General features: G+C 35.8%; 2 protein-coding genes across 9 annotated transcripts in view; one reads left to right on the top strand and one right to left on the bottom strand.

The window, feature by feature from the left end:
* The window catches only part of LOC141388902 (uncharacterized), a 66,243-nt gene that overhangs the window by 958 nt on the left and 41,309 nt on the right, over positions 1–23,976 (top strand). For 3 of the 8 annotated variants that reach the window (XM_073959578.1, XM_073959575.1, XM_073959571.1), the window contains exon 2: positions 736–781. The exons of the other annotated variants lie outside the window; for them this stretch is intronic. The gene's annotated coding sequence lies outside the window, so the exon portion shown is untranslated. The remainder of the gene's footprint in view (positions 1–735; positions 782–23,976) is intronic. 8 annotated transcript variants of the gene reach the window in all.
* Positions 3,721–23,976, bottom strand: part of LOC141390119 (uncharacterized) — a 34,362-nt gene continuing 14,106 nt past the window's right edge. Inside the window, exon 3 of the mRNA XM_073962748.1 lies at positions 3,721–3,744. Within this exon, the coding sequence (XP_073818849.1) occupies positions 3,721–3,744 (24 nt within the window). The remainder of the gene's footprint in view (positions 3,745–23,976) is intronic.

The raw sequence follows: 23,976 nt of genomic DNA, 5'->3' as shown, positions 1-23,976 counted from the left end.
CTAATTTACAAATATACTAATAAGACAAAGAAATAGGATCTAAAACTTATTTTAGGTGAAAATCTAAATGTATAATATTTTGGGCAAATACCTACGACATTTATTTCACAGATATTCTATCGAATTGGTAACTTAATCCACATAAAGCCACTGGTCGTTTAAATGCCACAAAAAAATGGTTGCAAAAATTGACGTAAATCTCGGATATTTTCGCAATTTTTTTTGTTTTTTTTGCATTTTGTTATGCAGTAGAACCTCGATAATTCGTAATCCAAGGGACAGACATTTTTTTACGAATTATCGAGGATTTCGAATTAGCGAGGTTAAAATGCAAAGAAAATGGCTCCAAGGGACCGAGTAAAATTTTAAGCGGGTTTAACTTTGTAAAGTAATGTAAGGTGTAAAGTATTGAAGGAAGTATTCTGGAGGATAATTTAACCACATATTAGCAATATTTTTGAACGTTTAAAATAACTGAAGCCAAGGTTTACCCTTTTATAAAACTCGAATAGTAATTGTATACAAATTAAATACTTTGCGTCAAAAAGAAATATTTTTGGACGTGGTCTAAATAAATTATTGGGCTTTAAAGTCGTGGAAGCTTTGACTATGTTTATCAGAGTTTCGGTGTCTACGAGTCGGCGTCAAGCAATTCTGCTGTAATCGGAGTCTGAGTCGAAAAAAATAACTCGACTCCCACATTTTACGACAAACTAAATAATTTTTATTTGATAGAGATATCAACGATAAATTTTGCTGGACCGACCAGGGAATTACGCAGGTACTGAAAATATAATTTATTAACAAGTTGTCTAATTTTTTTTTATTTGAATGCACTTTTTGAGAGAAATCTGAATTACTTCTTTATGTTATACCATTTTATTATCATATAATAAAGGGTCGCGGAATTCTGTAATGAATATAAAGATGTTGAGGCTTTGATCTCATTCTGTATTCAAAAAATTACGTGTTCCGTATTGTGCGGATTAGAAGTGCATAACATGACATGTCTGCTGGACAAAATGTACGACATATCAAGGGTTTTCCGTGGCGTACATCTCGAAAACCAATTATGACAGTGTTTTTTCCTATTTCATTTATTTACTATTTATTTAATGGAAAAAAATGTATTATTGTGCTATAAATTTTTTATCAGCTACAAAGTTTTAGCTAAAAACAACCGTAAACGAAATTAATGCTCAAACATTGGTTTTATATTCTAATATGTTTTGGCGAAATCCGCTTCAAATAATTTGTAGTCGATTTAGCCCATTTCGTCCGTCTGTCTGGCTCGAGCGCATGATAACTAACAACTTCCAATAAAAACATAAAAAGATCAATTAATAAAAAAGAGGCTCAGAGAAAATTTTTTTCCTTCAATATTCAACGACATTATTCCGAAATCGTTCAGAAATCTGTATGAAAATCCGGGGGAAAAAATCCCACTTCCGAATTTCCCAAGGATTTTCTTCCGATTTCTGACCGAAATCTATCCGATTACGATCCGACATTTCGTTCCGAAAGTATGTCAACCACTTCATACAACTTTCGTTAATATATCGTTACGATTTCAAATCCGACATCGGACGTAACGTCCGAATTTTGTTCCGATTTCGTTACGATGTCGGTACGATTGGTTTGCTGGGTAGAGCCATAAACCATATTAGAGAAGATACTTTTTAAAAATTAGGCTAATAGCTTCGAAATACAACGAAAACATGGGACTACTATATTAGCAATTCTCTGCGGGAATTATAACCCGTTTAGACTATACCCTTATACGATGATTAAGAGCATTATCTCGATTTAAGTGCATAATCCACCCAAATACACCCTGATTTACCATACAAAATTAAATCAACTCAAGACATGGATTTGTTTTAAATCAAATGTTAAATCGATATATGTATGTTGATATACAACACTGATTTTTGCTCCTAAAAATGCAACTATTGCAGTCTGTACCAATATTGGCAACTATGTTGTGTCGTTTATTTACTAGGGTTATGACTTCTTGACCTTTTTTCCCAAAAATGATTTCCTGTTGCGAGAGCGAATGAACTTTTGCCTATTAATGCCAAAAACAACAACGTTCATTCCATTTAATTATTAAAAAAGGTCACGCACAAACCATTTTGAATTTTTTTTTTTTTTTGGAAAATCCTATGAAATGAAAAAAAAAAATGTTGCACCAATTTTTTTTCCTGTTGCACGAATAAATGACAATTTCCCTATTAATGACTAAAAAAAAATCCATTTGATTGCTTGAGTTGGAGTATTCCCCCATTTGGCTCAACTTCATTTATTACCCTCTATTACAGAGAGTAATGTTTTTCAAAACGAACTGACAGTGTTGCAAAATTTTACTGATCGCTACCAATATCATAATTTCATCCCGGCGAAGGGAATTATCAATTGGCTTCTCAGTTTTTGAAACGATGCCTTTTTAGCGAAAAACCGAACACTTTAAGTGTCTAGTATTCCCATATGAATGAGAATCACACTCACTTTTCGGTTTTTCCAAAGAAACACCAAAAACAAAATATTCTGCAACATGTCAGCACGTATAAACTAAGAATTCATCGAATTCTGTGAGTTGAAAAGAACATCAACACAGTTGCCTGTGAGGTTGTTGTTGGAATTTTGTTTTTAACAAAGTTCGCATGCGCGTGCCTCCGCTGTTTTTTGTTTGTTTTGTTTATTGTTGAAGATTCAATCTCATTTGATTGCTTGAGTTGGAGTATTCCCCCATTTGGCTCAACTTCATTTATTATCCTCTATTACAGAGAGTAATATTTTTCAAAACGCACTGACAGTGTTGCAAAATTTTACTGATCGCTACCAATATCATGATTTCATCCCGGCGAATTATATTACATTTAAATATTGAAAAAGGTCCCGCACACACCACATTCAATTTATGTGATACATGGAATAAAGCTATATATGATATAAAATTATATGTATGTAATAATATGACGATAAAACTGGTGAGAAAAAAGCTTATGTCATTCTGGATATGTCGTGTGGCTTTAACGATTGTTTTGAGTTATTTATGTGCTTAAAGTGACTCCAAAATTTTTTCCAAAAAGCTCATCTATAAAAACTTTAAAAGCTTTTTGTATATGAGCTTTTTTCTATCGAATCACCTTTTAATTAAGATTTTATCTAATCTTATGCAAAAGCTCATCAAAATATGACACAGGGATATGAGGTTGTAAAAAAGTCATAACCCTATTATTTACATTCTTCAAATAACTCGGTCTGTTCCTTTACTTTTAAAAATGGTAACAGTGGCAGAAAATGGTAAAAGTGGTAAACTGCTATCATATAAATTGTAGGCTTTTAAAAGTAAGGGAACACTTTACAGGTTAAAAATGATAAGAAATGGTAACCTCAGGCACGTAAAGGAACAGAGCTACTGTAAACACAAACATACAAAAACAAACAGAAGCGGACAAATAGAAAAAATATTAAATAAAATAAAATGGATGTAGCTTTAATTTAATATAAATTGTAAACAACATATTTAATAGCAGTTTGTCAGATTATGTTGTGCAGTATTCCATTCCATATTTAATTTTCAAGCAATTCTTTTTGCAAATTCGCGTATGTATACGCAAACAAAGATCAGCTGACTGGCATCTTATATCATTTTAGACTAGTCTAAACAACTAGGATTTTAAAATTGGATTTAGAAATCGAGTCGATTTAAAATGACTAGTCTAAACGGGCTATTAGAATCTACAATGTCAAATAAGAGCTAATGTGGTTGAAATTCTGGGATACACCAAAACGTAAACCTACATAGAAAATATTCATTTTAACGACTTTTTACTTATTACGTTAATTCTGGTGGAGAATTTGGTTAACAACTGCAAAATGCCGAGTAGAACTTTTGTGAAGGGACTATACCGAACGTGGTCTGATATGGTTTATGTTTAAAATTTGTGAACTCTCCCTATTGAAATTATATACTTTGTCCATATTTACTTTAGGCAATTTTCCTTGCAGCAATTGTCAGTTTGTAGGTGAGAGAGGGTATTGAGAGGCAAAGGGTTACCATACGCTTCACCTCTCTCTACATCAAACTGACAATTGCCGCAAGGAAAATGGCCGAATGTAAATTGGGACTTTGTGTCAATATTGCATATAAAATCAATTATAAAAATAATAAAAGTATAGACAAAGAAATCCTCTCACCTAAATTCTCTCACTGAGTGTGAATTGAGTCAGTTTAATATGCACTCAATTTTAAAATTGCAATAACTATAAATATTTGAACTATTTATTCTGGTAAAAGACAATATTTGGGTATTATTTGACCAGATCTACATCCTCATATAATAATATTCAACAAAATTTTGCAATTTTCCTAAATCATTGTTCAATTGAGTGACAACGCTGCGCAGTTTCCGTAAGGGCGACACATAGAAAAAAGAAGCGCACTACAATTTCACTGTCTATACATTTATTAGTCTATGATAAAACCTTTAAAAAGGCTTTATGTGACGCTACACAACATTTTTACTTTTATGATTTTTGGTCAAGGTAGCTTACCCACCCCCCCGCGTACGTCCCTGCCCTATCCCACACGGGGTACTAAAGTTTTCACCCAACCTGGCTTTTATACCAAATGACTTAGGACTAACTGAACCAAAATCATTAACAATTTTATTTATTGTTTTGCCTTTTTAAGGCAAAGGTCATTTTATAGGGATATTTGAATTAATTCTCTTTCGAGTTGTTGCATTTTTGTTTTTTTTAATAGTCTAGCTAATCCCATTATTGTTGTTTTAATATTTTAAAACAACTAATTTATTAGTGGAGAAAGTTGGCAGATGTACTTGAAAAGTACAAGGCCGACATTACTGCCATACAGGAAATACGATGGAACGGGAAAGGCGTCACAACAACACCTAAAGGTGACGCACTGTATTATAGGTGCCATGACACAAAGCATGAGTTTGGTTGCGGATTTGTAGTTGGTCGGAGGTTAAAACATCTGGTCTCCAGTTTCACCCCAGTGAATGAAAGACTCGTTCCAATTCGATTAAAAGCAAAATTCTTCAACATCAGCTTTATTTGCGCTCATGTTCCCACTGAAGACAAGGACGAACAGACCAAAGATATATTTTACGAGCGCTTAGAAGAAACTTATGACCATTGCCCTGCCCATGACATTAAAATTATACTAGGCGATTTTAATGCCAGAATTGGAAAGGAGAATATCTTTGGCCCAACAGTCGGGAAATTTAGTCTCCACAGTGAAACATCTGACAATGGTATGAGGCTGATAGACTTTGCAGCTGCAAGAAACATGTTAGTTAGCAGTAGCAGATTAAGGATCTCGATATTCATAAGGGCACCTGGCTGTCGCCAGATCAAAGAACAAAAAATCAAATTGATCACGTTGTGATAGATGGAAGACATTCATCAAGCGTGTTGGATGTACGATCGTTCCGAGGTGCAAACATTGACTCGGACCACTACCTTGTTGCAGCAAAGGTACTTACCAGATTAAACGTAGCAAACAAAGTGCGAACAGACACAACACGGAAGATGGACATTGGTAAGCTGCAATCGCAACAGATAGCCACAGCATATTCCACTATACTGGCCCAACTGCTTAATCAAAGCACTCTTCGTCCCGATAACATATCAGGACAATGTCAAAACATGTCCATGCAAACAGCCGCAAAATCAGTTCTTGGATACCAGACACCTCCACCAAGGAATCTATGGTATTACCAGGGGCTCAATTCTTGTTCTATGAAAATTTTAAATGAAAAGTTTTATAAAGGCAATAAATGTCAAATGAAAAATTTTATAAGGCAAATATTTTTCATTTCAAATTTTCATAGAACGAGAATCCAGCCCCAGGAGTGTCGTGCTGCTACCGAAGAGAAAAATGCTGCATATAGGGCAACTTTACAATCAGTAGCAACGCGTGGCGCACGAGAGAGGTATCGGGAGAAAAGGAGAGAGGAGAAACGTCTTTTCCGCAGGAAAAATAGAGAGATGGAAAAGCGGGAGTGTGAACAAATCGAGATGTACAGGAGACAGAATGAAGTCCGAAATTCTACCAAAGAGTGAAACATCAAACTGATGGCTTTGGAACTGGCACATACTCCTGTAGAGACCAACAAGGTATTCTGGTAACTGATACAGATAGTGTGCTAAGGATATGGATGGAGCATTTTTCCAAACTGTTGGTATCCAATAGTAGCGAAGTCGACGAAGATACCACAGATCCAATCCCAGAAGATGGTATTGAATGTATATCACCCGGCCAAGATGAGGTAAAGACAGCAATAAACTGGCTGAAGTATTATTCTTCAGCAGGAGCTGATGGCCTACCAGCCGAGCTATTTAAAACCAGAGGCGACACGCTGATAAGGTGAATGCATCAGTTAGTTAGCTCCATCTGGCAGGAAGAACGCGTACCCGACGATTGGAACCTGAGCATCCTGTGTCCCGTCCATTAGAAAGGAGATAAGACTTTATGCTGTAAGTCTTCTCCCTATCGCCTGCAAAATAGTGTCAGGTATATTGTGGGAACGACTAAAGCCCATGGTCAACGAAATAATTCGACCATACCAATGCGGCTTTAGACCTGGCAAGTCCATCATTGACCAGATATTTATCCTGCGGCAAATCCTGGAGAAGACCCAAGAGATTCAGATAAACACCTACCACCTTTTTGTTGATTATAAAGCAGCCTTCGACAGCCCGCTGCGTTCAAAGTTATTCCAAGCCATGCTCTGAATTTGGTATCCCCGCAAAGCTCTTTCGGCTTTGTAAAATGACTCTACCTGACACAAGATCTTCAGTTATAATAGGAAAGAACCTCTCCGAAGAGTTTTGTACCAAAAGAGGTTTCAGGCAAGGAGACAGCCTTTCGTGTGATCTTTTCAACATGCTGCTAGAGAATCGTTATACGAGAGGCAAACGTCAAGAGAAGTGGCACAATCTACACCAATAGCCACATGTTACTTGCTTATGCTGATGATATAGACATCATGGGACGATCAGGAAAAGAAGTAACCGATACCTTTATGAAGGTCGAAGGAGAATCAGCTAAAGTGGGTCTGCGGTCGGTTGATGGTGTCGACGCGCAATACGTGCATTGAGATCGCACCAACTGGTGAATTTGGTTCCTATAATTTTGAGGTAGTAAAAGACTTCGTTTACCTCGGCACCGTCGTAAACACAACAAACGACATCAGTTGTGAAATAAAAAAAGAATTGTATTGGCCAACAGATGCTAATATGGCTTAAGTAAGCACTTCAAAACCAAAGCCACAACTCGTCAAACAAAAATAACGCTTTGCAAAACACTGATACCACCCGTGCTGATGTATGGTTCCGAAGCCTGGGTACTTGCGCAAGCAGATAAGGCAGTGCTTGGCGTGTTTGAGAAATTCTACGAAAGATCTGCGGACCAATCTGCGTTGACGGTGATTATCGACGTCGTATAAACCACGAGCTGTATCTGCTACACAACGACATCAATATAGTTAATCGTATCGATATGCAGCCATTGCATTGGCTAGGGCCTAGCCGCTAGGCCATATAATAAGAATGAGCTATGATGAAACCGCTAAAAAGGCGTATAAATTAGAGCCACACGGCGGTGCACGCAGAATTGGCAGGCCAAAGAATAGATGGCGCAAACAAGTGGATGAAGAGATGACAAGGCGCGGTATTCCAGAAAGCGAAGCACTACACAGAGAGAATTGGAGATCTTTTCTTAGTTCGGTCTATGGAACAAATGTTCTGTAATGGGCCAGCTAAGTAAGTAATATTAAAACAACAGCAATGGGATTAACCCCCTGTTTTTGTAAAAAAAAATTTATGTTCTCACACTAATTGTCAAATTTTGTAGATCGATTTACTCGCCTTAGAGCAAATGTGGAACGCTGACTTTTCAATGAGGAATTCTTGACTATATACAGAACGTGTCTACGAAGAATTAGATCTGTATGTCATCTAGGGGCTGAGCTATGGATGGCCAAATTATTACGAATATAAACGAACGAACAAAAAATAGTTATAAAAACAGGGGGTAAGCCAGACTATTTAAAAAAATCAAAATTGCAACAGCTATCCCAATAAAAAAGCACCATAAATGCTCTGTTACAAGAATAAACATTGAATTTCACTCCATATCTGTATATTATCCGACCATCACTAGAAATTGCAACATATAGCACGATTACAAAAAAAAAAAAAAAAAATGGAAAAATGGGATGTAATACCGACTATTGTGATATCTCCGTTGTTTGGCCACCTATGCCAACCTACTTTGCATCAATGTTTGCTGTAGGAATACCCTTATTAGAAACGGAGACATTAAGATAAAAATAACTGTATTGTATTTTCCCTACATTTGTTTTTTGCCCATTCCGACTCCTGAATATTTTCCGACCATCATCAAAATCAATAGGCTTCTTCACCTCTGGGACCCCATCAACATCCAAAATATCGTGACGACCTCTAGCATGATTGATAAAAATGGAAATATGTGATGTATTACCGGCTATTGCGATATCTCCGTTATTTAAACGCCTACGCTAACCTACTTTGTATCACTTGCTTTTTGAAGGCCACCAGCCAAAGGCCACCAAAAAAAAAAAGAAAACTTGGGTTGGATTAGCGATATATTCCTTCGCCAACCTACTTTGCATTGTTGTAAAGGTGAAGTGTTCCAATTTCATTATCAGACTTTGCTTTTGGAATATTTTGAATAGAAGCGGAGATATTCGAAACCTTGACTTTTTCTCCAAATATATTTTCCCCATTCCGAACCTTGAATGTGATCAAAATCAGTAGGCTTCTTCCCCCTTTGCACCCCCAACAAAGCCTAAATTTTCGTGACGAACCGATGAAAATTGCCACCTGTAGCGGGATTACAAAAAAAAAAAAAAAAAACTGAAAAATGGGATGTATTTGATCATCTCCGTCTACCTACATCCAAAAATGAAAACTTGGTTGGGATTAGCGACTATTGCGGACGTGCGCAGGATTTCATTCGGTTACACCTAAAATTCTTTAAAAAAAATCTGCGCTACTTGGTTTTTTTGGGTTGCTCCGAAATTCTTTTAAAAATCAATCAAAAATTCTTTATAAAACTCATGTTTTGTGGCCTTTTTGGTTGTTCCAAAAAGTCTTTAAAAACACGGTTTATGGCCTTTTTGTTCGCTCCAAAAGTCTTTAAAAATCCACGTTTTTTTCCTTTTGTTTACTCCAAATTTTTTTAAAAAATCTACGTTTTGTGGAATTTTTGTTAACTCCAAAAATTCCTTAAAAAATCCACATTTTATGACTTTTTGTTTTAATTTTCTTAAAAATTATTAAAAACACGTTTCGGCGCATGTTTAGCTTCTCCAAAACTAAAAAAATATGTTTTGTGGCCATTTTGGCTGCTCCAAAAAATTCTTAAAAAATCCAAGTCTTGCGGGCTTTTTGGTTGCTTTTAAAATTTAAAAAATCAACGTTTGCGGCCTTTTTTGTTGTTTTTTTAAATTCATTAAAAAATCCACATTTTGTGGCTTTTTGGTTGCTTTTAAAATTCTTAAATAATCAACGGGCAGCTTTTTTGGTAGTTTTTTTTTTAATTCTTTTTATTTGCTCCTAAAATTATTGAAAAATCCCCGTTCTGTGCCTTTTTGTTTGCTCTTAAAATACTCTTAAAAACAACATTCTTTAAAAAATCAACGTCTTTAAAAAATCAAAGTTCTTTAAAAAATCCACGTTATATGGCCTTTCCACGTTTTGTGGCCTTTTCGGTTGCTCCAAAAATTCTTTGAAATAATCCACGTTTTGAAGCCTTTTCGGTTGCTCCAAAAATTCTTTGAAATAATCCACGTTTTGAAGCCTTTTCGGTTGCTCCAAAAAGCATTTGAAAAATCCACGTTTTAAAGCCTTTTCGGTTGCTCCAAAAATTCTGTGAAGAAATCCACGTTTTAAAGCCTTTTCGGTTGCTCCAAAAATTCTGTGAAGAAATCCACGTTTTAGGGGCTTTCTGGTTGCTCCAAAAATTCTTTAAAAAATCCATGTCTTTTAAAAATCCACGCTATATGGTCTTTTTTGTTTATGGCCTTTATGATTGCTCCAAAAAATCTTTAAAATATCCACGTTTTGTGGCCTTTTTCGCTGCTCCAAATAATCTTTAAAACATCCACATTTTGCTTCCGTTTTGGCTGCTCCAAAAAATCTTTAAAACATCCAAAGTTTCTGGCCTTTTTTGCTGCTTCAAAATATCTTTAAAAAATCCTCGTTTTGTGGACTTTTTTGCTCCAAAAATTTATTAAAAAATCCAGGTTTTGTTGCCTTTATGTTTGCTCCAAAAATTCTTGAAAAAAAATCTTTAGAATATCCACATTATATGGCCTTCCTGTTTGCTCTAAAAAATCTATAAAAAACCACGCTTTGTGGCCTTTTTGTTTTCTCCAAAAATTTTTTAAAAATCCACGTTTGTGGATGCCTTCCTTTTTTGCTGCTCCAAAAATCTTTAAAAAATCAACGTTTTGTGGTCTTTTTGGCAGCTCCAAAAATTCTTTAAAACCTAATTTTTATGACGCACAGTGTCACGACCGTGGCCAAAAATGGTAAAAACTAAATACTTCGTTGAACAAATTTATTGATGGGGAGTGATAGAAAACATATTAATTAAGAAGAATCTGAATTTTGGTACTGATACGTGAAGTAGTTTTTGCTATATGAGGATTTAAATCCGACAATTTTAGTTAATACGTATTTTTGTGTTTTTTTTTCTAAAATTAATAAATTATATTATGCGTTAATATTTAAAATTTAAAAGTAAAATTGTTCCTAAGTTCTCCTGGGATGTAATAAACTTGGCTATACTTTTGTTTGCATGTAAATATTAATCATATGGTGTTTACATTTACCCAAACATTTATTACTAAGTTTATTAATTTTCTGAAATTTTAAATTGAGAGGAGTGGGAAAAAAATTGTATAAAAGTGTATATCGATATTTTTTGCTGTATGAGTAGTAAAATGTGAGTACTTCAAATATATAAAGGTCCCAGCTGCAGAGGTTTGCAGACGAATGTGTCATTTCTCTTTTTCACAGACCACCTCACTGAGAGGATACCCCCTTTTTAACAAATCGTTTTGCGGTGTTGGCTATAGCGCGAAAACGAATTAACCGATAATCATATATTTTTGTGGGCTTATTAGGTACCTAATAATCTTGCTTTCAAACGAGAGAATTTTAAAAAAACCAATTTTTAAAAAAATTGTGTGCAGCGAATATCAAAATTCGAATTTTTACAAAAAATTGACCGTTTTTTGACCACTAATCGGTCAAAAATTTTTTTAAAGGAAATTTCTCATGTATAAAGTCAAGAGTTTGATATATTCAATATGCTCACAAACAATATGAAGACTAAACACCAAACTTCAGTCATATCGGGTGGATATTGAGGCCAAAACACTCAAAATACCGAAAATGAGGAGGCACGGTTCTATGGGGGCTATAGGAAGACGAGGACCTATACCGACATATTTCTGGTGGAAGGTTATAAGTCCCCCAACGGAGACTTAGTACCAATTTTCAGCCATTTCGGTGTGATAATCAGGCTAAAACCTCCAAAATACCGAAAATCGGGAGGTACCGTCCTATGGGGGCTATATGAAGGCGTGGACCTATGCAGACAAATTTCAAGGTGAAGGTATAATGCCCACTACGAAGACTAAATACCAAATTTCAGCAATTTCGATGTAATAATAAGGCTAAAATCTTCAAAATACCGATAATCGGGAGGTACCGTTGTATGGGGGCTATATCAAAACGTGGACCTAAGCCCACAATTCTCTGTTGGAATGTTTGATACCTCTGCCGAAGGCTAACCACAAAATTTGAATACTTTCGGTTGGTCATTGTGTCTAAAAAATTCAAAATATCGAAAATCGGGAGGTACGGTTCTATGGGGGCTATATCAAAACGTGGACCGACCAACCCAATTTTTTGTCCTGAAGATTGCAAGTCAATAATAGGTACGTGTACCAAAATTGATGCACCTACGACAACTCCTTCTATTTTTGGCCACAGTTAATATGAACTCGCGACATTGTGTGACGTTTCTGGTCGTTCCTAAATTTCCACGTTTTATGGCGTTTTTGGTCGATTTAAAAAATCAATTTTTATGTCGCCTTTGATGGGTCCCAAAATTTTTTAAAAAATCCAAGTTCTGGGACTTGCACCAACAATTCTTTAAAAAATCCACGTTCGGGGACTTGCACCAACAATTCTTTAAAAAATCCACGTTTTGGGGCTTGCACCAACAATTCTTTAAGAAGTCCACGTTTTGGGGGCTTTTTGGTTGCACAAAAATACTTTAAAATATCTACGTTTTGAGGGCTTTTTGGTTACACCGAAAATTCTTTAAAAAGTCCACGTTTTGGGAGCTTTTAGGTTTCACCAAAAATTCTTTCAAAAATTGTTTAAAACCCCATGTTTTATGGCCCTTGATTGCTCCAAAAATTAATAAAAAATCCACGTTTTTTTGCCTTTTTGTTTGCTCCGAAAATTCTTTAAAAAAAATCCGCGTTTTATGGCCATTTTTGTTGCTCCAAAAATTCTTTAAAAAATCCGCGTTTCGTGTACTTTCTGGTTGCTCCAAAAATTATTCAAAGCTGAAAAAAACTACATAAATAAATATGTATATTCCATATGTTTGTATAAATATTCGATTCGATTCACAAATTCTTTCAAAAATACACGTTTTATGACGTTTTTGGTCGTTCCTAAAATTCCACGTTTTATGGCCTTTTTGGCTGCTCCAAAAAATCTTTAAAAAATCTATCTTTTCAATATTCCTTTAAAAAATGAATTTTTATGGCGCTTGTGATGGATCCCAAAATTCTTCAAAAATTACACGTTTCCAAGCCTTTTTGATTGCTCCGAAAATTCTTTAAAAAATCCATGCTTGATGGCGTTTTTTGTTGTTCCAAAAATTTAAAAGCCCATTAGTTGATTTAAAACCCCATTTTTATGGCCCTTGCTTGCGCCAAAAATTCTTTAAAAAATACACGTTTCATGGCATTTATGTTTGCCCGAAAAATTCCTTAAAAGATCCAAGTTTTGTGGCCTTTTTGGCTGCTCCAAAAATTCCTTGAAAAATTCCACGAGTTGAGAACTTTTTAGTTACTCCAAAAATTCTTTGAAAAACTCCACGTGTTGAAGCCTTACTGGTTGCTCCAAAAATTCTTGAAAAAATCCAAAAATCTTTAAAACCCTCATGTTTTGTAGCCTTTCTGGTTGCTCCAAAAATTCTTTAAAAAAATCTTTTGTTTGCTTGACAAATTCTTTAAAAAATCCACGTTTTGTGGCTATTTTGGCTGCTCCAAAAATTCTTCAAAAAATCCACGTTTTGTGGCATTTGTGGTTGCTCCAAAAATTCCTTAAAAATCCACGTTTTGTGTGCTTTCTGGTTGCTCCAAAAATTATTTAAAACAAAACACCTAAATCAATATCTTTCATATGTTTGTATAAATATACAACATACGTACGTACATAAGTATGAATTTGCCTATCTGATTCAGAATCAAAAACCCATCGCCACGAAAGTGATTCTCAAAATTTCCAAACTTCTTGTTCGTTTATAATCATGAATATCAACAATAATAGTACGTTTATATATAACCGGATTTAACAAACCCACTGGGTTTTAAATGTCAATTCCATTGCTTATGTTTCAAATAAATCCTCAAAAAGAAGGTTAACCCTGCAAAAGGCTATAATATAAACATGGCCTAAGTTCTTATGTGTGTTTGTACGTGCGTGTGCTATGATATAAACAAATTGTATTGTAAAAATATAACAAGAAGAAGAAAAATATAATAAATCTTTAAAGTTTTTTTGTTTTGTATACTTCTTCTGATTAATCTGTATATAATGGCGAATATAATTGCAATTTTGGGGTGGATCGAACATTTTGAAATATATATATCAATTTTAGCAAATCACAATGGTTTTGAGAATAGCTTGGGAGTCGCTCACAACCCTTAGTTTACCTTGGCCTAGACATTTGGCAAACCTTAAAATGTTTAGGTCTATCATCTAATATTAGTTCCCTTGCTCTAGGGTCTCTTGTGTACTTACCTCTTCACATTTATTCGCTAATACCTTCGCTTCTGCTGTGAATATAAATCGTAAATTCTATGCATGCCACTACCTAGAAGCTAATATAAAAAACCTGTCGACTTTTGACCATTTCCGCACAAAAAATTCCTTTACAGTTGTTTGTTTTTAAATATTTTTACAACAACAACTAATTTGGAACAAAATTTGATTTATAAAAAAATATCTCACGAGTCAGTCATCCACTTAAAAAAGAACACATTTGCTCATTCCAGTATTCTGACGTATAGTCGTCGCCCATATTGTGCGGATTTTTTCTTCTTCTTCTTCGACTATATTTACCCCAAAAACCTATTTTTCTCATGTAAATTATAAAGACCGAGGTGGTGGTGGAGAAGGAGGATGAGGGAATTAAGTGAAACATATTGCTATTTCTCTTTCAACTGTCAGCGCGGTAGCTGGCAGCAGGCAGCATTACAAGGTGATTTCAACAAGACAAACCATTTGCTTGAAAACAACAAGCACAACAACAGCTACATAAACAACAAAAACAAAAGTGACGATAATAATGAAAATATTATATTTTCCATATTCGATGTATTCCATTTAGGTGCTAACGTCGTCTTTTGTGAGATTTAAATTAAATTTTGTTGGAGTAAATGAAATTGGTTACTTCTGAAGTTTGTTTTTGCTCATCGTGAGTTTTGGCATTCGGTCCTCGGAAATGACAGAGAGGTATAATGATAGCTAAACAGACTGCTAGGACTACGTTTTGCACGGTCAATGAGGACGGCCCTATCACAATTAGTGTAGAGTGTCACAGTTTGCTGACATAACATCGTGTCATCTGGTCTGACAAATGGCGTCACCTGGCAACCACCGACTACTTCCACGCTAGGAATAGACAAATATCCGCCACTAAATCTACGGTCACTCTGTTCACCACATTGTATGCAGAGGTGAGAACAGAGCTAAATGTCATGGTAGATGGTTCTGCTACCATATGACCACAAACTACCCAGAAATTTTAGGGGTCACATTCGACAGCATGTTCACGTCGTCCGTGCATACCACAGCTATCTGCGACAAGCTGAGATGTAGGAAAAAGGTCCTTAAGTCCCTAGCCGACAGCACTTGGGATGCAGAAAAAGAAACCTGGTTGGTCTGTTTTAAGCTATGCGGTGAGAATTGCAACATGGTATCTCCTCATGTCATAAGTGGACATGAAGAACAAAACTTCTTTCGGTACAGCAACACAGTGGCATGCTTTCGATGCAGTACATTCTCGGGAGTTACCGTGAGAGACATCCTAATCACCATATGGTGAGGGGTCCTATCCCTCAGCCAGGCACTTCAGGAGGGATCAGCATGATATAGAAACTGAGGTCCAGCGTTACAAGAGAGAACCCTTAGATCAACAAGCCTATCAAGCAGGTTAAAATTGCATTCACACAGATGCAGTCGCAGATGGCATAAACAACTATCGCGTGAATGCGGTCATCGGAGGACGACACCCATCTATCGCAGCTGCCACTGCAAATCAGAGTAGTTTTAGCTCAACTGCGCTCGGGATGGTGCAGCCATCTGAATTCCTATAGGCCAAGGATCGATGACACGGTGCAAAACATCTGTCCAGCATGCGGTACAGGCCCGCACGACACACTGCAGCTTTTCAACTGCCCTGCCAAACCTACTCAGCTAACTCCAGCAGATCTGTGGTTACATCCCATCGAAGCAGCCACATACCTAAAACTGGAGATAAACCCGATTTCCTGTAGAAAAGAGGAAAGACTAATCGGTCTATAATCCTTGCGTAACAAGTAACATGGCTTCCCAGCCTTGGAAATATTTGTATGACACTGTTACCTCCTTCCATAGAAATCATCTTTTATATGTTGATTAAGGCATTCTGAATTATCTCCGGAATAACACGATCCATTCCAGGAACTTTAAAGGATTGAAAAGTATTGAACGCACATGAAATCCTTGAATTACTTATTAACCTATCAACTATGACCCTCTCGTCAGGAGGGTAAGTTCTATCCGTATCAAAACTAGTATAAGAATTACAATTCTTACACCCCGGAAAGTCGGTTTTTGCCAGTAAATCTCGAGTCTCTAGCGCGGAATTCGTCCACGTGCCATTACTTCTTTTGATGCTCCCAATAGGTTTTGTACCATTTGAAATTTTGCCGCTGCATTAACTGCCTCCATTGACTCCTTAAAGTTTATTCAGGAATTCCTCTTAGCTTTCCTGACTTCACTCTTATACTTATTGAGACTATCCACATATGGGTCACAATCTGCACTAATATGGCTTCCTGTTGACCTTCCTGAATATATCCAGATCTTTATTCCACCAAACAGGTTGAACTCTCATAACTGGATATGATAATGGACAAGCACTACCGGAAAACACTTGTAAAATCTTCAAATTGTCTGTCAACTTCGCTCGTTGTGTGAAGTTCTGGAATTTCACGCAGTCTTGAAGAAACCAGAGAGTACCAGAGAGTTGAATACGGGTAGAATTCGTTTCGGGCCTTATCTTCGTTGGGCGCCATAATTTTCGTTATCATGTCGCCGTGATTCTCCTCTACTGCTTATTGGGGTGGAGAAGCGGATTCTACGGTGGTAAATCTCTGCTTAGATTGTCCTGGGTATTCCTCACCCAGATTATATTTTGCAAATTTGACGTATGCCTTGTGAAGCTTGCCGATTCGCTAGATCATCGTCGGTTTGACAGATTTATCAATTAGCAGATCGATTGATTGAGAGCTGCACCGAGCTAGTTCAACAATTAATAAATTCCCCGTGTAGTAAATCATGCAGAACTATTGTGGAATTATAAATCGTTATTAAGTTTATAGTGCACGACGTGACGACTTTGAAGGCCTCTTACTATAGTCACGATATCTGTGAAGCCGTTTTCAATTTATTTAACCGACTTCCTGATGATCGGTTGGAAGATAAAACAGTTTCTAGAAGTTTTTAATGAGGGGATTTTTGCAAAAGACACCCTTCCCAGTGCCATTATCATTTTTAATAGGTCTATATGCACAACAAATGGTTTGGAGAGAGTTTACCTCCAGTCCTGGTATATCTGCATAAAACAATTACGTTACAATTAATGGGTCAAACTTGTTGGAGGTCGGTATGATCCCACTGATATAATTTTCTCACTTCGAATACTTTGATTGTGATGACCGCCAAAGTCTTGACACTCAAAGCCTCAACGCAGTCAAAGATGTTTGCATCTAAACCTAAAGGTCCAACGGTCGGGCATATACTTATGTATAATCATGTTTAGAAGACCCTGAGTAATGCGTTTGCTTGGTCTAGAAATAAGAACTGGCGCATCACATTGCACACATCGAGCTTCCCAGCAAAAATTCTCATTACAAATTACCTATATTTTCGCCAGAAATAAGTCATTAGTTCTTGGCCACTAAGTTAGTCAATCTTTGGTTACTAAAGGTCATAATTATTATATTTAACTATGTATTCGTCGACTTTTAGTGACCAAGAAATAACTACCTATTTTTGGCGACATGCCCTTGTTAAAATAATAAATTTGTAATGAGATTTGTAATGAGAGTCGTTTTCCTGGGTTGGGCAGAACTTCTTAAAATCTGCCACCAGACCTCCATAGAACCACAGTTGATGTAGACCGTGTGCGGCCTGTGATCTACCTCTCCAACATTTACAAATGGAGAAGAGCGGTCGAAATAGTTCTATATCTTCTCTTACAAGTTTTATTTCCAACTCATGCGGTGGGCTAGGATAGTACCAGAGATGGTCTGTATGCTGATTTTTTAGGTTTTCGACGGTCAGAAAGATGTAAACGTCGAAAACGTCATATACTCGTAGAAAACGTATAAAAAGTAGTAAACGTCATAAACCTAAACAAATTTATGTTATCCCCATATTTTTCAATTATTACCAATTCTAAAAGCCTGTCTTTGTTATTGAAAAGCCTACGCGCCTGTTTTGGAAATTTAATCACATTTGTATTGATATTTTATTTTCTTTAAATAACTGAAATTATTGAACAAAAAATTGGATTAAGCACTTAGCACGCAATCTACAATACATTCTGGATACTAGGTATGCTTCTAAGAATTTGCTGGTGAAATAATTAATAAAGAAACAATAATGCCCATATAATATAAAAATATACATAAAATGTATATTTTTTGAACGACATTTTTTTATGTTTGTTTCGTTTTTATGAAAACTGAATCTCAAAAGAAACAATAAAATGAGTTTTGTTGTTATGAAAAATAACGATTTTAGGTTATACAATTCTATTGTTTATGCTGTAAAAAAACTTGTTTTTTGGCAAGGTTTACGACGTTTCTGACGTATGTAATATACGTCAGAAATGTATGTCATATACGTCATAATTTCCGACAGACCATCTCTGGATAGTACCAAATTATTTGTTTTTCAAGGGTTAGGTGGCGTAAAAAAGTTTGGTTTTGATATGAAGTTCCTCTTGTTTTTTTTTTGTAATATATTTTCTCTTACTAATTCTCAAAATCATTTTAGTTTCCTCTAAGTCGTTGTCCTCCTTATGGTGATAAAGTTTTATTGAGTAATACGTATTAGCAATTGCTAATAATAATTACTTAAGTAAGACCAACAATACATAGTGAACATTCTTGATGATGTGTGTGTGTGTGCGTTAATAAGTTGAGTCTATATAGAAGTGTAGCCGGTAAACAAACAAAAGAATTGTAAGAAAACAAATATGTAAATTTAACAAAAATAAAAATGAAGCATGTCGTCGCTATGTTATTTTTATAATTTTTCCACATTTTCACAAATCGACGAAGCCAAGCCGAGTCGTAACAATAGCGAAAAAACACAATATTTCATAAAAATTTATTTTGGTAAGAATTTATAAAAAAAAAAAAAATTGTAATAGCATTTGTGGAAAATCCATGAAATATCCATTGACGTAATTGAGAACATTTGAAACGTCCATAAATAGTAATAAATTAATTTACCTTGTACACTTTGAATGGTGGGTGGTGGGGGAATGAGGTGGAGGGAGTATAGTGTAGAAACATATCAAAACAAATAAACAATCTAATTTGAAATGTAATGTCGAAACCTACAGCATAAAACATGGTGTTTCACCATTACTACTACACAAACACCTGGTACAGTGTACCAAAGTCAAGCACACCTTGGAACATCTTTGAGTGTTTAAGGCTGTTGAAGGCAGCCTAGCCAGCCTTATAGTTGTTAAAAAATATGGGAAATAATAATCGGATTCGGGTGCCACCGTGATGCAATGGTATGCACACCCGCCTTGCACACATAAGGTTATGGGTTCGATTCCCAGGCCAGGCAACATCAAAACATTTTTCAACGGTGGCAAAATACCCCTTAGTAATGTTGGCGACATTTCCTGAGTATTTCGGCCATGTAAAACTTCTCTACAAAAGATGTGTCTTAGACACGCCGTTCGGACTCGGCGATAAACTGTAGGTCCCATATCATTGAGCTAATATGAATCGGGGTGCACTCATTGATATGAGAGAAGTCTCCCTAATCGGATTCAATTGTGTCGTTTATAGAAGGGAAGGTGAATGTTGGTCGATTATGGATTTAGCCAAATATTTTTGGGTTAATAAAAAATAAAAATAGGTAAAACCTCTTTAAGTTAAACGGTTTTATGTTAAACATACATTGCAATGTTTAAGATAAATGTACTAAAAACCAAAAAATAATAAAATAGATACAGTCGTGGGAATTATAAACATATGCATAGACTAGACTAAAATAAAACCGTGGGGCACGTCAATTGTCTACAATCGTTGATTAAAATGTTTGTTTTCTAATGTTACACTATAATTAGGCAGTTGTTCAACCGACAACGATGGACGTGTGATAAGTAGGGCTAGAATGTGGAAACAAGCTAGCAAGCTCGATTATAAGCGAGTTTTAGGGTTTCATAGTGGTGAGCGAGTAGTACTTTGTCGATTAAAGACAAACTACGAACAGTGAAACGATTCCTCGCCAGCCAGCAGTGTGAATGTCCAACGATAAACTAGTTGAAACATCTCTTTTATTTACATGGAGTGTATAACGATTGGAATTTCCATGAGCAAGCAAATAGTAATTAATTTCCTCACTGTCTACGGGCCAACTGCCTAACGACGAATTTAACGATTCTTCTATCGCACATTAAGTCGATAATTTGCAGACACTGTTTTATTTTAGTCTAGTCTATGCATATGTTTATAATTCCCACGACTGTATCTATTTTATTATTTTTTTGGTTTTTAGTACATTTATCTTAAACATTGCAATGTATGTTTAACATAAAACCGTTTAACTTAAAGAGGTTTTTACCTATTTTTATTTTCTAGTTTTTAGTTTTTATTTCGCATTCTGTTTAATTCATTTAGTGCTTCATTATTGCAAGGTTTCTTGCCCGTTAGTTTATTGCAGTCCAACTCCTCTATACGTAGTCCCTGCAAAGATCTTACTCTACTAAGAGCCACGTAGGCTTGACCTTCTTCAAACAGTTTCGCACCTAAGTATACGACTGCGTGATCCACAGTGCTGCCCTGCATTTTATGTATTGTAGAAGCCCATGATAGTATTAAAGGCAACACACATCTGTGTGTATCGCTCCCGTTGTTTTGTTAACCTGGCTTCATATTCTTCAGGCGTTTCTGACGCCGTCATTTGTGTATATCGCTGACGTTGCTTTTTTAACTTGGCCTCATATTGCGCAGGTGTTTTTGACGCTAATTTTCCCGTCGTTTCTGTAATCGACTATTTCTATCACCTGCACTTTATTTAGCTCGTTTTGCTTTATACTTTTCTTTCGCTTTTTGAAGCCCTCGTTTACGTTGTGTTGCAGTTTCTGTTTTATTTGTGTTTGTATTTTCTATATTTTTTTTACCATTTTGTTCCCACGAGTAATGGACATTTAAACGGTCGACCCCCCCAGAGGTCCAATTAAGGGGCAAGGCTATGTACATGGGCCTGAGTCTTGAGGGGAAAACGCTAACGACATATCATTTTTATCCACCCTAATGCCATACAGTTCTCGGCGCGTTTTAACCTTTCACCTTAACTTGGGTGGTGTACCGCTAACGACGTATCATTTTTAGCCGCCCTAACGCCACACAGTCCTCAACACGATAAAAAATCTTGACTTGGGTGGTGGATTCAGGCTGAGTAGAGGGGTAATGGGGCTTCCAGATCAGTAATTTGATACCTTTTTACCTCCTGTCTGTGTGTGTGTGTGTGTGTGTGAGAGAGAGAGAGAGTGTGTGTGTGTGTGAGAGAGAGAGAGAAGGAGAGAGAGAGTGTGTGTGTGTGTGTGTGTGAGAGAGAGTATTTGGAGAGCGAGGGTTAAATTTAACTGCACAGTGGGTCAAAACAACAAAAAATTACAAGAAATATGATAGGCTAAGCCACCTATATGAACGGATGAGGGGGAGAGAGCCCGAGAATTTGAGAGAGACCCACATTTTTTCGATAATATAATCAAGAATACATACATACATATGTAAGCGTTTAAATATAAGCGAGGCAAAATATGAAACAATGTTGCATATTTTACCTCCTGTATGTGTGAATGCGTTTGCTTGGTCTAGAAATAAGAACTGGCGCATCACATTGCACACATCGAGCTTCCCAGCAAAAATTCTCATTACAAATTACCTATATTTTCGCCAGAAATAAGTCATTAGTTCTTGGCCACTAAGTTAGTCAATCTTTGGTTACTAAAGGTCATAATTATTATATTTAACTATGTATTCGTCGACTTTTAGTGACCAAGAAATAACTACCTATTTTTGGCGACATGCCCTTGTTAAAATAATAAATTTGTAATGAGATTTGTAATGAGAGTCGTTTTCCTGGGTTGGGCAGAACTTCTTAAAATCTGCCACCAGACCTCCATAGAACCACAGTTGATGTAGACCGTGTGCGGCCTGTGATCTACCTCTCCAACATTTACAAATGGAGAAGAGCGGTCGAAATAGTTCTATATCTTCTCTTACAAGTTTTATTTCCAACTCATGCGGTGGGCTAGGATAGTACCAGAGATGGTCTGTATGCTGATTTTTTAGGTTTTCGACGGTCAGAAAGATGTAAACGTCGAAAACGTCATATACTCGTAGAAAACGTATAAAAAGTAGTAAACGTCATAAACCTAAACAAATTTATGTTATCCCCATATTTTTCAATTATTACCAATTCTAAAAGCCTGTCTTTGTTATTGAAAAGCCTACGCGCCTGTTTTGGAAATTTAATCACATTTGTATTGATATTTTATTTTCTTTAAATAACTGAAATTATTGAACAAAAAATTGGATTAAGCACTTAGCACGCAATCTACAATACATTCTGGATACTAGGTATGCTTCTAAGAATTTGCTGGTGAAATAATTAATAAAGAAACAATAATGCCCATATAATATAAAAATATACATAAAATGTATATTTTTTGAACGACATTTTTTTATGTTTGTTTCGTTTTTATGAAAACTGAATCTCAAAAGAAACAATAAAATGAGTTTTGTTGTTATGAAAAATAACGATTTTAGGTTATACAATTCTATTGTTTATGCTGTAAAAAAACTTGTTTTTTGGCAAGGTTTACGACGTTTCTGACGTATGTAATATACGTCAGAAATGTATGTCATATACGTCATAATTTCCGACAGACCATCTCTGGATAGTACCAAATTATTTGTTTTTCAAGGGTTAGGTGGCGTAAAAAAGTTTGGTTTTGATATGAAGTTCCTCTTGTTTTTTTTTTGTAATATATTTTCTCTTACTAATTCTCAAAATCATTTTAGTTTCCTCTAAGTCGTTGTCCTCCTTATGGTGATAAAGTTTTATTGAGTAATACGTATTAGCAATTGCTAATAATAATTACTTAAGTAAGACCAACAATACATAGTGAACATTCTTGATGATGTGTGTGTGTGTGCGTTAATAAGTTGAGTCTATATAGAAGTGTAGCCGGTAAACAAACAAAAGAATTGTAAGAAAACAAATATGTAAATTTAACAAAAATAAAAATGAAGCATGTCGTCGCTATGTTATTTTTATAATTTTTCCACATTTTCACAAATCGACGAAGCCAAGCCGAGTCGTAACAATAGCGAAAAAACACAATATTTCATAAAAATTTATTTTGGTAAGAATTTATAAAAAAAAAAAAAATTGTAATAGCATTTGTGGAAAATCCATGAAATATCCATTGACGTAATTGAGAACATTTGAAACGTCCATAAATAGTAATAAATTAATTTACCTTGTACACTTTGAATGGTGGGTGGTGGGGGAATGAGGTGGAGGGAGTGTAGTGTAGAAACATATCAAAACAAATAAACAATCTAATTTGAAATGTAATGTCGAAACCTACAGCATAAAACATGGTGTTTCACCATTACTACTACACAAACACCTGGTACAGTGTACCAAAGTCAAGCACACCTTGGAACATCTTTGAGTGTTTAAGGCTGTTGAAGGCAGCCTAGCCAGCCTTATAGTTGTTAAAAAATATGGGAAATAATAATCGGATTCGGGTGCCACCGTGATGCAATGGTATGCACACCCGCCTTGCACACATAAGGTTATGGGTTCGATTCCCAGGCCAGGCAACATCAAAACATTTTTCAACGGTGGCAAAATACCCCTTAGTAATGTTGGCGACATTTCCTGAGTATTTCGGCCATGTAAAACTTCTCTACAAAAGATGTGTCTTAGACACGCCGTTCGGACTCGGCGATAAACTGTAGGTCCCATATCATTGAGCTAATATGAATCGGGGTGCACTCATTGATATGAGAGAAGTCTCCCTAATCGGATTCAATTGTGTCG

Source organism: Musca autumnalis, unplaced genomic scaffold (assembly GCF_047663935.1).
Source record: "Musca autumnalis isolate F117 unplaced genomic scaffold, ASM4766393v1 scaffold_1, whole genome shotgun sequence".
Taxonomy (NCBI): domain Eukaryota; kingdom Metazoa; phylum Arthropoda; class Insecta; order Diptera; family Muscidae; genus Musca; species Musca autumnalis.
This window is presented reverse-complemented; position numbering and strand designations above follow the sequence as displayed.